The sequence below is a fragment of the Mytilus edulis genome, chromosome 8 (assembly GCF_963676685.1).
Source record: "Mytilus edulis chromosome 8, xbMytEdul2.2, whole genome shotgun sequence".
Classification (NCBI taxonomy): Eukaryota; Metazoa; Mollusca; class Bivalvia; order Mytilida; family Mytilidae; genus Mytilus; species Mytilus edulis.
The window spans coordinates 23,412,759-23,429,083 of NC_092351.1; the positions used below are offsets into that span (position 1 = coordinate 23,412,759).

At 30.7% G+C, this 16,325-nt stretch overlaps 1 protein-coding gene across 1 annotated transcript; it reads left to right on the top strand.

Moving 5' to 3' along the window:
- The first annotated feature begins 2,113 nt into the window (after positions 1–2,113).
- On the top strand, positions 2,114–15,046 carry LOC139486944 (glycine receptor subunit alpha-2-like). The gene is made up of 9 exons (XM_071271984.1): positions 2,114–2,186; positions 4,970–5,066; positions 6,739–6,803; positions 7,674–7,741; positions 8,760–8,986; positions 11,351–11,433; positions 13,444–13,575; positions 13,924–14,306; positions 14,747–15,046. Exons 1-9 carry the CDS (start codon positions 2,156–2,158, stop codon positions 14,900–14,902), a joined length of 1,242 nt encoding a protein of 413 aa, XP_071128085.1. The 5' UTR covers positions 2,114–2,155; the 3' UTR covers positions 14,903–15,046.
- Positions 15,047–16,325: the final 1,279 nt, after the last annotated feature.

Sequence of the window (16,325 nt, forward strand, 5' to 3'; positions counted from 1 at the left end):
TCCGCAATAGGGAAAGCGTTATATATATATAAGCAAACAGATAGTTTAATTATGTCCCTAAAATCATTGTAAAATAATTATGTTAATAGTGTCATAATTTAAAATAATGTATTCACAATTTGTTACATATAAAATAATTTGTTTGTCTACTTCAATACATAAATGTCTATCAACATTAATTTTTCTGACCAGTTAGATATTTTAGTTTGATATCACAAATTATAATTTGGTCAGAACTTATAGGGGTAAATTCAGTAAATAAATATACGTCATCAGGAACCGCCCATTTGGGGGAGAGCTTTCTGTCTAAAAGTGAAGTCCTGTGCTCTTCTGATTGGTAGATAATGTTTGTAATAAATATTTTTTGGTAGATGGATCAAAACTAGAGTTGAAAAAAATAAAAAAATAAATGCTGAATGTACTATTGTTTTTCCCTACATGGTTGAAAAATAATGGGGGTCAGTATAGGAATTCAGTGCGAATCTACATTGTTTGTAAACAAGGCCATGTGAATGCCCAAAAATGCCGCATGACCCTATGTTTTTATTGTTGCAAAAGATAGGGCTACATTTGTACTTTCATGAATGTTGTATGAAATATTAATTTCTAAAGGTAAATCAGGTATAAATTTATTTCCACACATAGATTAGCATTAACGTCAATGGGAGATTTTTTCCTGAATTTACCCCTATAACGCACTGCAAAAGGCAGAGAGCAACACATTCAGCCACGTCACAGTAATAGTTTATCCATGTTTTATTTATATTCAGTCCTATAATTAGTACCAGAATTTATACAAAATAGAGTAAGTAAATGTTTGCTTATCGATGTATCATATATATTAAGCTTGTTTGCCCTGCTTAAAAAAATAACGTATGAATTGTTCTGGCCGGATAAATTAACATATGTCAATAACCTATAAATGAATGTACAACTAATTCTAGAATTAACATAAACTATAAAACAAAGATATTATTTAAGATGTGAAAATGTTAACACTCTCATTGTTAACAGCTATTTATGGATAGTGTTGTTCCGTTATAAAGGGTCGTTTGTCATAACTAGTTTCGTAAAAAGATAACAACTTTGCTTCGTGTGTCGATTCTTTTCATCCAATTTAATAATTAAAAAAATACTCATCTGTACGTGAAGCATATCGGATATGTAAAATAAGGTTAAACATTATGCCATGGAATCGTAATGGTACAGATGTAACTGTACGAAAAAAATCTACTGTAGCATGAATGATAAAATAAAAAGTCTGCAATGCACAATTCACACCTTACATAATGGCTTCATGTCAGGGAACATTTTGCGTTCTTATTTTGTGTTACTTCTGCAACAGTTTATCCAATTGAAAAATGGTAGAAAAAAGTACAGAAGCTACATTTGTATAAAAAGTAAACAGATATGGTAATATTACCCAAATGAGATCACTCTCCATATGAGACCAACTGACATAAGATTTAACAACTGTAGGTACCCCTCTGCCCATCAACAATGAATCCATTAGGTAATTAATAAGAGATCAGAGCTAAAATTAAACATTTCATGGATTAGTTTATATCACAGCATAACAGTGTGACACGTTATTTTGACCGACCATGATAATTAAATGGTTCCTGATATTAAATAAATGTATTTATCAGTTTTCATTTGAATACTATAATCAAATTCATATTACAAAATGTAAACTGTATAAAACAAAATCTCAAGATCATTAATGTAATTAGAAAGAATTTTTATTAAAAACTAACTAGACGGTTCCAAATAATCACCACTACAAATATTGATCACGTTCTATTAATGAAGCTATATGAAAGTGTTCGTTCGTGTTATTCTGCGAACCGTTTTTTTGGGAATGTGTGTGAATTGCTACATCCATTGTTGTGTGTGTCTTTCTTTACCTTACACAGATTTAAATTAGCAAGTTGAAATCTTCTTTACTTTTAAGCTACATAAAATGGATTCATCATAACGTGCCATCTGTAGCTTCCTACTAATATCCTGACTAAACCATATCAATTGGATGTAAAGATACAAAGACAATTATTATATAACAGATTCATGCATCATTAGATTGGACAATTTACTTGTGTTACAGATTACAGTGTCAGCCCTATATATACGATACGATATTGACATTGTCGTGTATATGGAGCACGTATCATATAACGGAAAGAAAAGTGAGTTATTCTTATTTATCACATGTTGTCTGTTTATACATTTCATAACCTAACTGATACTCAAGATTATATCAAAAGGTATTTTGAGATTTTACAGTTATTCGTTTAATCCAAAAAATAGAAAAAGCATGCACACATAATATATATAATATACATGTTTACCATTAATATACATCAGACTAAGAATAGCTCACAGATTTGCTATGAAATATATAACAACATGCCGATTTTCTACTGACATTAGTCACATTAATCCATACATCTACTTCTTATGTCAGTAGTATTGTTTACGTTTCTAATATTTTCAACGGAATCATACTTAATAAATGTAATAATAGCTCATGATCTAAGTTTATCCTTATGGACATTTGCAACTGTTACAGAAAAAAATATGATTCTGACTGTGGTTTGTTAACTTTCAACGTACATTTTTTGTAATATGTATGTCAGTCTGCAAGTATAAACATTTCTGATGCAAAGGAGTATGTTCGATAAGGTCCTAAAATGGCCCCCTTTTTTAGCGTAAATTTCAAATTCGGATTTATTTACCAATATCACGATAAATTATAGCTAATACATTGACTAGAAAGGATATAAGCCATTTTATTGAAAATTTCACGTTTCTGCGTTTCATTATGACGTCACAAGTTGTACTCATATTGATTTTTCACGAAAAAATCAATGAAAATGGGTAAATTTCCATAGATTATTGGACAGGAAACATAGAGCGCATACGTCGACAACAAAGATCTTTTAAAATAATGTTTGTGAAGACATTTCACATGTCTTATTTCAATATTAAGCTTGTCGACGCCTGCGCTCTATGTTTCCTGGTCCTTTATTTGGTTGAAATCCAGCTGATTTTGTCAAATTTCACAAAAATCCCTTATCTTGACCTTTTTGGGATGTAAAAATCAACGTCATAAGAATTAAACTTTGACAAAAACAGTTCTATTTAACTTTCTCACATGTCTTTAAGGCAACTTAAAGCATTTATTGTCTTGTAAATATGAACTTTATAATTGGGGCCAAATATGGCCCTTACCGAACTTATTCCTTTAAAGGTTTTTGCTTCAAGATTACGTATGTTGACCCCATCCTTTAATATTTGCTTAAATCAAATAGGACATGAATGTTAAAACCGTATTTATTTTACGCTCATTCTATGACTTTTGTTTATTCAAATTTGAAATTAACTTAATTTTAAACATGTACTTGTTCTATGTTTAGTTTTCTAGACAATAGTTAGTGCTCTAACATGTATTATTAAGCTTTTATATCAAAATTGATATTTGCCAATACTTATATTGTAGATGGCAACTTGTATTAAACAGTAATTTCTTCAGTTCTCTAAATTTACATTTCACACATTGACCACTGTTGTCTATTTCTAGGGTAGCCTAGTTTTACATGCAGCTGTCGGTGATATTTATTTATATTCGCAAACAATTACACTATTATCTAATGTTATATTATGTGGGTCATTTTTAGTTCAGGGCTACTCAATTGCCTTTTGATGAGTCATATTCAGTGTTTATGCATTAAGGAATTTTCTACTGTTTCCGTAAAAAATAATACAGTGTAAATCAAATGTGTAGAATGTATGTTCATTGTGTATTAAAAAAGCACAAGTTTATAATCATTTCCTGAAATGCTATCGATAAAAATTCTCTAGATGTTGCAATCTTTAGGGCTACCTGATTAAAAAAAAACAAGCGACACAATATCTATCAAACACTATGTACCAACACAAGCCGCGAAGCGTACAGGTTTTTTCCCGAAAGGTTAAACAATTAAAACCAGACATTGTTGTGGTACCTTATCGGCAACCGTTAAAGTAAACTTGATTTAGATAATTTAAAATCAGGTTTAAGATTCGGAAACATCTGCAGATTGCATCTCTTTTATTTTTAATCTCAGTTTTTTTATAATTTGGTTAATCGTTTTCACGTAATTTACGAAACAAGTACATTTTTTTATTTTGTAATTAATAATTCAAAAAGTCTAATTTTATCATAACTCTTTCATGCAATACATTTTTTTATTAGAGCCATCCCTTATTTGACAATACACTTGCCTGAGTATTTTATTTAATTTGCTAATTGTACAGTCCATGTAAACAAAAGTTGTTCTTTTCTTAACAGTTTTGGACACTGCCGGAATAATATATTCGCATGTTATTGTTAGTGAAAGTATACAAGTAAAAATAGTATAAGCATCGGATAGTTACGTAATATGTGTGTGTTAAACTTTATCTAATAAAATTATATTCACATCTGTAACAAAAGAGGGTTAAAAGATCTCATAGGGAATTTAAACTTATAGATCGAAAATCGTCATGGCTATAAAAGATATCAAAACAATCAGACAAACAGACAAACAGAACAATATTACAAAAAACACAATATGAAAACAAAAACCAAGCACCACGAATCCAACCAAAACACTGATAAAAATGTATCCTTGATGCTAACTTTCTGGCAGGTGCATATAAACAAATGTTGTCAAAGTGTTCATCTATTCTGGATATAAACAATGTCATTTTAATTTAATACCCGAAACTACTATAAACATTGTAGCTGGTATGAACGTGTAGTCTCAGATAAGGCACACCGACCTAGCGTTATCAAATGGTTATCAAAACTGAACGTAGACGATGACGTACATTTTACTATCTATGTTAAGATATTTTCATTTTGCTCAAAGTACAGTACATTTCATTTTGTCAACGAAAACTATCCGAGGTTCGTTCATATAAATAACTTCTGTATGCTTTTTTACAGGTTATAAACGAGCACATCTCATGAGTATAATGCTGTTCATTACCTTCTGGGCATTTTGTTCTTTAGTACCCTTATTAGCAGTTAACAATACGCACAGGTTTGTTACACGTTTATATGATGTTTACACACAACGTCACAACATTTGATTATCCTTCATTTGATGAATTGAACTTTATTGTTTTAATATTCAACATATGGAATATCGAATAGGAAATAAGGTTAAACACAGAAATCCTTATATCTGATTATTCACCAATGAATAGTTCATTGCGTGTCAAGTTCGATTTATTATATTTTTGGTTATTTTCTGCATAATTTTATTTTAAACATAATATATAGTAATGAATATTTTGCCGCGATGTTCATTTTGAATTAGACTTTAGAAAATCTTTATTAAGTTCTTGCAAGCAAGACATCAACGTGTACGTTCATTAATTGCAGTACATTGGTTTGTACTTTTTGAAAATTTATAAGAGAAGTTGTCCATAAAAACTTGTAGATCTTTTAGTCAGTGTCAGAATGGATGTATAAAGCTTTCACTATATATAGCTATTATTTTCAAATAAGAATCTATATTGCTGGTTACAGTAATCATGGGAACAAATGATACTGAAGTGGTCGTGTACCAGCTGTTATCATCATAACTTTTCTCAAATAATTTTTACCGTACTGTAACACTTTAGGGAGATATTTGTTTTCCATATATAAAGTAACCAAACGTTATCTTGAGCAACAACAACTTGTACTATAATGGCTCTTATAAACAACGACTACATGGGTATCTAGATTGTCAATTTCAGAAGTATGATGATCAGTCACACTTGAGTTTTGCAATTAAATGATAGTATCTACGTTTAAGGTAGTATGGGTGTCTTCCTCCATCTTGGATTGTAAAAAACAGAGAACCAAAGGTCCAGATTTTCTATCAAGTTAGCAAAATATGAAGCAGGAATCAAATTATAAGAATATAACTTATAAATATTGATATTTTTGCAAATGATGATTATATTTGGTTGTTCTTAAAAATAAATTAAATTGGCATTTTAAGGGGAGGTAACTCTAAAACAGGGCATTTTCTGAAGGATTCTACATGGAATTTTCCTATTTTGTATTTTAGCCGGAAACAAACGTACGGTGACCCTATCTTTTCTTTTGATATTCTCAAAGCATTGTCTGAAAGCTATCTTTTCCTTAAGTATTTAACAATTCTATCATTTTGTTTTGTTTCTAATCACAAAATTGTGTTTTTTCCTGTATAATCCATACAAAATGTGTCATTTTGTCACGCCCTGTAGCTTGAGAAAATGCGCGGTGACCTATCATTTTTATAACATTTTTCAACATATATCAATAGATACTACGTTTTGGCAAAGTATGAACAAATTCTATCAGTTTTTATTTAACCAGATGTGCATCTCTGTTCTGACAATTAATTTAATAAAAAGACTCCTTCACTCTACACTGTGTGTTCCTTAAAACAACAACCTACACTTGCACAGAAAATCCAGTACCTTCCAATTTTAACTGGTTCACACAATAGAATATTTTACACATTAAGTAGAAATAAAGTATGTTGTTGTTACACAACCCTTACCTTATCACAACAAAAAAATGCCTATATGTATATACGGCAATTTGTTATTAACGGTAACCAGTCCTCAACTGCTTGTGGTTTCTTTTCCAAACAATGCAAGACATCTAGAACACTTTCCATAACATTGGACAAACTTTTTATCATACTTGCATCGATTTGTTTTTATATCTTTCAGAGATCTAATACTGAAAACAATGTTTGATAATTATAATCCTGCGATACCACCGAATTATAATGATGGTGAGTAAAAAGGTTCTAAAGTCAAATCTAAAACAATAAATTGTACACAGTCTATCAGGTTTTCCTTTTCAATGAGTTTGAAATATTGAAAGCAGTATAATTAAATAAAACTCTAATCAAGTTATGTTATGATATTTTAAGTTGAGTTTAAAAGCACGGAGTCCTGAAAAACATGATTTTTTAAAGACTTCTTAAATTTGTTTTAATATGCTGGTATGCAGAAAGGTTTGGTGTAAAATGTCAATGAAACAGCAATTCAAAGACACAAAATGCCAGAAGATAATGTCATCTAAAGGTCAATATACAAATAAATTCGAACTAGGCATAAACAAACAACAGGAACATTTTCCGTGTAAACTTAATTCAACAGCAATAATATAAAACTTGCATGTTCTGTTAGGGATTTAAGTATCTAAACCTGCAAATTTGTTGTTACCATTTGGACAGAGGAGAGAGATTAAATTAATTAAAGTTACCGAACTACAAAGGTTTACATTACTTTTCCAAATGTTATTCCTTGATGGATTGAATGGTTTTTAACGCCACTTTCAGCGCGTTTTGCTATTTCTTGATAGTTAGTTTTTAAATTGGAAGAGGAAGCCGGAATGTTTTGAGATAACTATCGATCTTTGGCAGGAAAACTGAGAATCGTAGTCAATTAAGATAACAGTCGAACACACCTACAACGTGCGAGGTACGTAATCACGATCTCAGTGTTGACAGGCTGGGGATACACTTATTTGACTACTTAGATCACGGAAAGCGACGCACCTTAAAACATATGAGAGTATATATAGTTATTATAGTAATAGTACATTCTAGTAAGAATCAAAACCATTTTTCATAATCGCTCATGTAATTTTATTTTAGATGAACCACTGATAGTTGACATACAAGTGTATATACTGAGCATCGATTCAATGAGTGATTTGTCAAAGGTATAAACAGTACAGTTGAAATTCACTAAATATATTATGCAATTTCATTTATATGGATAAAGTTTCAGACTGCATACATTTATTATAGAAAACATTATGATAGATGTTAGCTTATCTTAAACTAGAAATATGCTAGCTTCACGACTTTACTACATTTAAACTTGTACGTTGTAAAAAGTAAAACACAAGAAAACTAAATTTAGAGGAAAATTCAAAACGGAAAGTCCCTAATTCAATGGCAAAGTTGTAACTTTGCCATTGAATTAGGGACTTTCCGTTTTGAATTTTCCTCTACACATAAATCGAATGGTAAACAACTGTCATATTTCTGACTTGCTGCAGGCATTTACTTATGTAGTAAATGGTGGATTTAACCTGGTTTTATAGCTAGCTAAACCTCCCACTTGTACAGTATGACAGTCGATAAATTCCATTATATTGACAACGATTAATGAACAAAACAAACAAACAGATGCATTTAAACTATTGAATTTAAGAAATTACATTACTAATCTTTTAGTTATTTGCAACCAAAATTAGACGTACCTTCTCGGATGAGTAAAACCGTTTATTCTGGATAAACTGTTATCAAAACCAATAAGAACCAATTATTCTGAAAGCAAGTACTTCTGTTTATTATTATATTGGAGTTTGAACTCCCAAGCCATTATCAATGTAATGTTATTAACTTTACTAATAACGGTACAACATATGCGCATTTTGACAATGAACTTCTCTTTAATGATGATAGAGGCCAAACCATTTGAAATCCAAAACCTTAGAATAGCAATAGTTGAAATTCGACATTTGATTTACTAGTTCCTATCATATCCTAACCTTACGGAAACTATAACAAACAATCGTCAATCTTTTAATTAATAACATTGATGTATACACAATTATTATATTCGTCGTTAAAAAAAGTATTTTTTTTTATCAATTTACAACTGCCATGTGCATGTCAAAATCCTTCAAAGAAACAGTGACTAACAGAGACATTTTTTTATCATTATTACAGGATTTTGCTATGAGCATATTTCTGCGACAAAGATGGACAGATAAGCGTCTAAAGTACGATCGGATAGAAGGTGTTCCAGCTTTACAACTAAATACAAAGTCTATAAACGGAGTATGGGTGCCGGACTTATTCATTTTGAATGAGAAACGAGCAACTATTCACAATGTAGTTGTGCCAAATAAATTATTGCACATACAACCCGATGGTTCTATACTCTACAGCATTAGGTAATCATTTAGTTACCATACACTCTTAAGTTAAATTGAAAGTATAAAATTAAGAAGTTGTGGTATAATTGCCAATAAGACAAATCTCCACCAAAGATACAATACTATAGAATTTAACAACTGTTATAATAGATCAATTTACGGCCTTCAACAATGGACAAAACCCGTTACACAAAGTTAGCCTTGAAGGGTCTCAACATGACATGTGTTAAACAATCAAAACATGAAAACTAACGACCTGATTTATGTACAAAACAATTAAGGAAAAATAAATATGATATACAGCAACATGTAAACAACAAGCAGGTTCCTGACTTGAGACAAGCACATACAGAATGTAGCGAGTTATATATTGCATCCCTCCCAAGTGTTGAATGTGGTATAGAAATATAATCTTCCCTAGACTTCTCTCCGTTTCACCAATAAAAGCATTTCTAAAACCGTGCGTCCGTTTGGAAGTACGGAATGTTTGAATTCGAAGCCATTTCCTGTTGTGAACAAAGAGTGGGTATCAAGCCTTCTGTGCGTTCAAGAACTGTATGCAACATCTGTTTAAGGAATCCGTATATTTCTTGTTGCTAGGTATAATTTCTGTCCCTGCCCAACAAAGGATTATACTTTTCTCGCTGTTTACCTTGGTCAACCCTTTCTTTTAAAGAATTAAACTTCTGTTACGAAAAATACGATGAATTTATTACAATACATTTATAAAATAATTGGATTTATTATGTACGGTAGACGAAAAATACGATGAATATATTACAATACATTTAAAAAATATTTGGATTTATTATGTACGGAAGTAGTTATTATTTACACAAATGCACATCGAACTAATTTTTTATCAGATGTATATAATAAAACTAGCCACTCTTATTCGCATAAATTTCGAAGTAAAATTGAAATATTGGGGACACGAAGAATCGGAAATCAATATGCTAGTGATGTCAAACTATATACCATGAGATAATGGCAACATATTAATTACTGAACATCATAGTTCAGTATAACTACCGTTGTCTGTCAAATTATTTGCACAATATATGTAACGTCCGTCCATGGTGTCAATTTAAATATCTCATTTATATAAATGTAAGATACTACAGAACCATGAATGTCTGTTTCATGTAGTTTATACAAAATGAACAGTTTATAATAATGATAGACGACAAATACAATGTTTTCAGATTTGCTTTCACGCAATAAGAGAACTAAAAAGGCTGAAAGAATATGTCGAAACCGTTTCTTTAGTCCGAGTAATTCAATTGTTTATGATTTCTTTCTTGGTCGTCTGAAAACAGCTCCTTCTCTTATAATATACATGTCCATAATCTGAACAGAAAACAAGAATATGATGTATAAATTCCTACGTGGTACACATTTTGACAATCTTGTCAAAATGTGACGCACAAAATTTGTTACATTTCAATTCAGTGAAGTTTTTGAGTTTACGATATTTTATTCCCTTTTTATCCGATTTTATTAACAAGGCTTGGTCTTCACGAATTGTTTTCTTTCGATTCTTTTTTTTTTTCATGAAGTGCAAAATGTTTACTGTTAAATCTTTGTGTTTTGTCAATTTTGGCATTTAGTTTATCCACCATCTGTTTGATTTTATTTTGATTAAAGCACAGTAACAAATATTTCTTGCGTTCAGGACGATTGTCTATAATATAAAATGTGTTAATTGGTGAAAGGGAACCATTTTGTTTTGCAACATACAATCGAAGGATGACTGAATGAATATATGTAATGTTTGTTAGCACACATATTTTGACTTTACCTTATGAATGTATGACGCACTTTCTATAACGTCTCCATTTTGACCGATTTCTAGTATTTGTGAGAAAGGATGCTCTTTTTTAATTCCTTAATTCCAAATTCATTTATAAATTGTATTTAAACATTATCGATTTTGTTACTGGTTCACATAACATGTTGTATTGTTGTGAATTATTATAAGTATTATCTATTTTATGCTTTTCAAGAATTAATGGAACATAACATGTGACAAATTTTATTTATGGTAAATCTTCAAAACTAAATTGATAGGTATCCAAATTTAAATGGTTTTTAATATAATGAAATAAATATATTCGGTCTACAATATTTGCCTATATTTTCTTATAATTCGGTAAACATGAATGGTGTCGAAGTGTTGCCAATTGTGCTATTATTGTTTTTTCGGGAAAAGATGCGCTATTTTGTAACACTATCTGATCATCATGCCATTTGTTTTGTGTTTAGCTGAATAAAATATTCACATAGCTTTTTTGTATTACCCTGTTTTAGCTCTGGCACTATAAAAATAAATGGACGATTTGTTTATCATACCAATTTAATCTTTTACCATTTTGTTTTCAGGATATCTGGTACTTTTTCATGTGACGTTAATCTGCTAAAATATCCGTTGGATAATCAAATTTGTCCGTTGATAATAGAAAGCTGTAAGTATTGTGTAACTGTTTAATTCCAAATGCAATGTTTTACCATAAAATGAATTCATAATGAAGAAGAAAAGAATATAAGGTTAAATTGTTCAGAATTATGTCCTTTGTTTAGTTATCGAAAAGACATTCATACAACATCTCTTTATTTTATTTCGACAATGATACATCTCAATACCTACTAGCTAGACTTATAATAGGCGGAAAGACATCAACGAATGTAGATTAAATTTTAAATTGCCAAAGTTATAATTATGATTTTAATAATAAATAGATTAGATTACTCAAATTCGGAATAAAAGAACAACAACCTAAAGGATGTCAATTATGCGGAAATGGCATTATATATATATATATATTCATTCTCAGAATTTTGCAATAATATTAAGTTTTTAACTAATTGAAAAAAGAAAATTAGTACTTCGAACAAATAGGCATATTTGCATGGTACGAAGTGTGTTTGGAATAACAGCACAGTAACTACCATCAGTGCTGATAATGGTTGTCCTCATGTCTGTTATAGGTCAATTTTTCTTTAAACAAATCTGATAGGTGTAATTTGACATACCATTCTACTATTAAATGATGTTATCACATACTGCAATTAGATATGAAAATAAAGAGCAAATTAGTGATGAAAATGGTAAATTTAAAGCGGTAATTATGCAATGTAGAGAACAATCACATTTAAACTAAGATGTAAATGAACACACACGTATTGTATTAAAACTATACTTAAAATATACAAAGTGTAAAGAGATATAGGCATACAACTTGCCATTCTTGTAAGCCGAGGTGTCAAATTATAGTACTAAAGTCTGTAATATGGTCGCAGGTTTAAAATCATAGCACTTAATCTAAACTGCATGCAAAACTTTCAAACCATTTTGTTTTAATTAAAAAGAAGCATACAAACGAGTTGATTTTCAGCTCTACTGTCCTCAAGGGCCAAGTGGGCTTTTCTCATTACTTGGCGTCCGTCGTCTGTCGTCGTTGTCGTCCTTTAACACAAATCATCTCCTCTAAAACTACTGTGCCAAATTAAACCAAACTTGGCCTTAATCATCTTTGAGGTATCTTGTCTAAAAACGTATCCGATGACCCCACCTATCAACCAAGATGACCGCCATTGCTAAAGAAAAATAGAACAAGGGGGTAAAATGCAGTTTTTGCCTAATATCTCTGAAAATAAAGCATTAAGAGCAAATCTGACAGGAATAATGATGTACATCAGGTCAAGATCTATCTGCCCTGAAATTTCCAGACGTATCAGAAAACCCCGTGTACTAGGATCATGCCCATGAATTTGTAATTTTAGGGAAATTTTGCTGTTTTTGTTTTTTAATTTGAATATTATAATAGATAGAGATAAACTGTGAACAACCCAATTGTTCAGCAAGATTTACAAATTAGTCAACATGACCAAAATTTTCAGTTGACCCTGCCCTTTTTGTCAATTTACAATTTTTCATTTTTTTTTATACTCTTTACAAAAATATTCTCCTCCATCTGAAACTCTTGGGCCAAATTAATAGAGAATTTTGTCAAGAATTATATTCTTGTCTGAAATGTATGTCCTTTGTTTATAATGCACTTAGACCAAGGTGAGCAACACACACTCTTGAAAACCTCTAGTTTAATGATAAACAACACCAAAAAAAGACTGACACACATAAGAAGGGAAAATACCATTGGAAGTAAATTCTAGTTGCGTAGCATATATTGGTTTCTCTTTAAATGTCCTCACTTGAATTTTCCGCAAAATGTACACCCTATAACCGGTTATCAGTACGGCAGGTGCAATAGGTAAACACGAATGCAAATTGAAGTTAATTACCTTGTAAAAAAAACCATCTTGTATTGAAATGGCCCGCAAAAGAGACATATGTCTGCTGTACATGATAGCGAAAAGAATTGTTTAAGAATGCAACCGGTTACAAAGTTCCTATTCTATCTACTGTACCGATAGCCGGTTTTATGGTGTTGTTTCGTTTTTGTATTTGTTTTTAGATGGTTACACGTCCGAGACACTGGTACTACAATGGTATAAAGAAGCAGTAGAAAAGAAAGAAGATATCATTTTATCACAGTTCAGCCTTGATTGTATAGACACCTTCAAATGTGACAAACAGTATGCTGGAAGTATGTTGATGTAATCTCTCTCTCTTTCTCTCTCTTTCTTTTCTTTCTCTTCCACTTGCTTAATTAAACAGCTGTTGTATCTTTTCTAAAGGATATATGCATTTACATATAACATAACAATGCAGTTTATAAAAGAGAGTAAAAACTAAATATGCAATTGTAATTGAGATCAATTTACAACCAAACCTGTCCAAACCTGTACATGCAGTGACAAGTTTTACTATGAAAACACTCAAGAACTCCTTAACTAATTAATAACTAGCTTTGAATATGTATAAATAACGTTTCGTCGTAATTTTCCTATACAATTTTAACATAAATAAGAATCTTATTGAATTTTTTTTTCAGTGAATTTCTCATGTGTACAAATGAACATTAAATTGGATCGTTTGTACGACTACTATCTACTACAGATATACGTACCAAGCATTCTTATTGTAATACTATCATGGGTATCATTCTGGATAAGTGTTGATGCTACGCCTGCAAGGATATCCCTTGGATTACTCACGGTTCTAGCTATGACAACACAAAGTTCAGGTTTACCCAAAGTTTCGTATTTCAAAGCAATTGACGTGTGGATGGTGTCATGCCTGTGCTTTGTGTTTGCAGCATTGATAGAATTTGCATATGTTAATGTGTTATCACGAGTAGAACAAAGGAGACTATCTCATGTAGTTGATGCAACTAATAACAAAACTGAATATTTAAGACGAAGTCTTCCAGAAAAGGTAATAAAGTCTTGTCTAATGAATATAAAGTTTCACGTGCACAACCTATACAGTAATACATATTTATATAAATGTAAAAGATGCGGTAAAGTTAGGAGCATTAATATTATAATACATATAAGTTACGAAATATAAGGAAAAGACCAACTTAAAAAAGGCAGGAACTTTCAAAAGATTCACTAGAATATTACCTTCATTACATTTTTTGTCAAGTAAATATATTTGAAAATTATATTGTCATGTATTTTTTGTTTCATAATACAAAACAAAATAGTCTCGGTTTGCACTTCGTACGTTAAAGTCGTTTTTTTTCTATAATAATACTCGTTGCAAATACAGGTATATCTTGATAGTAAAATTATGTATCAGACAAAAAACTGTGCTCAATACAACGTATTACCATGATAATAACCGTCAATTGATCATATTTATATTTTTAGATGGGAAATCAGACTTCATCGAGAATCAACTTATTTTTTCGAAATATGGCCAGCAGAGAAAAAGCTCGGAACGTTGACAAAATATCAAGAGTTATCTTTCCTATGCTATTTTTGTTATTTAATGTTATCTACTGGACTGTATATATATTTGACTGAAATCATATTCACATCATCATTCATGTAACCATTGAACATTCAAATGCGTTTGATTATCATGCAATTCGTTCGTTTTCTTATATCTTTATTTTTTTAAGTGTGTCTCTGTTTTTTTGTATTAATAAAATTATGTCTACAATGTAACTATTATCATGTATTTATCTGAAAGACATTGTGTATATATACGGAGTCCTGTTGGGGACATTTAAAGAAAAAGATATATAGCGCGCACAATATAGATCATGTGAACATGGAAATGTCTATTTTTCAAATTTTTATTTTCATCTAAGACTTATTAAATACTTTGCCTTTTTGGTCTTTATCTTTTATGCGTTCATGTGATTCTGTGTTACATATTTGTTTTTCGTTCATTTTTCGTACATTGATTAAGCCGCTATTTGTCTTGTTTGGATTGTTTTACATTTGTGATTTGTTGGCCTTTTTAAGCAGACTATTAGCTTTGTTCCTTGTTAAAGGTTGTACGGTCAAGCTATCTATTTCTGTGTAATTTGGTCTCTTGTGGAGGATTATCTCATTGGTAATCATAACACGTTTTCTCATTTGGAATAACTTTGTTTTTAATTCGATATGAGTACATGTATCCTATGATCTGTTTGTATTCATGCAATTGTAAGGTTCTTTGTACATATAATAATTTTATTGCTTAAGCTTTGAAAAATGTTGATATCTTAATGCAGGTAATAATGATTTAAGAAACATGTACAAATGTATCATGCCTACTTAAACCGTTGTCCTATATTTATATTGCAATACTCAGAGTGTTTGCCAGCACTCATCCTCGACAAAACATTGAAGATTGTGTAACATCATATTTCAAAACTACTGAGAATCAGTTTAAAAGTGGTCGGTTCATCAGATAAGTATGAAGCACAAAACCGAACTTAACTAATTGACAAACATACGATCTAAGACCTGAAAGCCAAATTTCGACTGAGAAAGGGACTATATTGAAAAATTTCTGTATCAGATCAAAATACGGGTTGACTCAAGGAAAGAACATGAAACGTAAATAAGCATTTCACGAAAAACACTCATACCACATATTTTTGTTTATATTGTTTGAATCCTTTTATCTAGCTTTTTTTGTACCAAATATGTTAACTGTCGGGTAATTGGAAAAGTAAACGTTTTTAATCAGAATGTTTCCTTAGAATTAGATGTTTTGGGAGTGTACTGTAGAGAATACAAAGTCATTACTTTCAACAAAGTAAAGGGACCGTTAAAATAAGAGGCATCAGTAGTTTACCGATGCTTAGTTCTAATAAACTCTTTCTTCATTTTGCGTCTCAAAATAAAGAAAGTAATGTCGGTGAATCAGATAAACTCCAAAGTTAATGATACCAGCGATGCATATGTCATTCGTCATCCTACTTCACCCTCTGTAAAAAGCACCAATCGTAAG

Bases quoted from the DNA above. Each gene is read 5' to 3' on its own strand.
- LOC139486944 (XM_071271984.1), top strand. From the start codon at position 2,156: ATGGAGCACGTATCATATAACGGAAAGAAAA. The intron at 6,804-7,673 runs GTGAGTAAAAAG...ATTTTATTTTAG, and splicing joins ACCACCGAATTATAATGATG to ATGAACCACTGATAGTTGAC. The intron at 8,987-11,350 runs GTAATCATTTAG...TTTTGTTTTCAG, and splicing joins TCTATACTCTACAGCATTAG to GATATCTGGTACTTTTTCAT.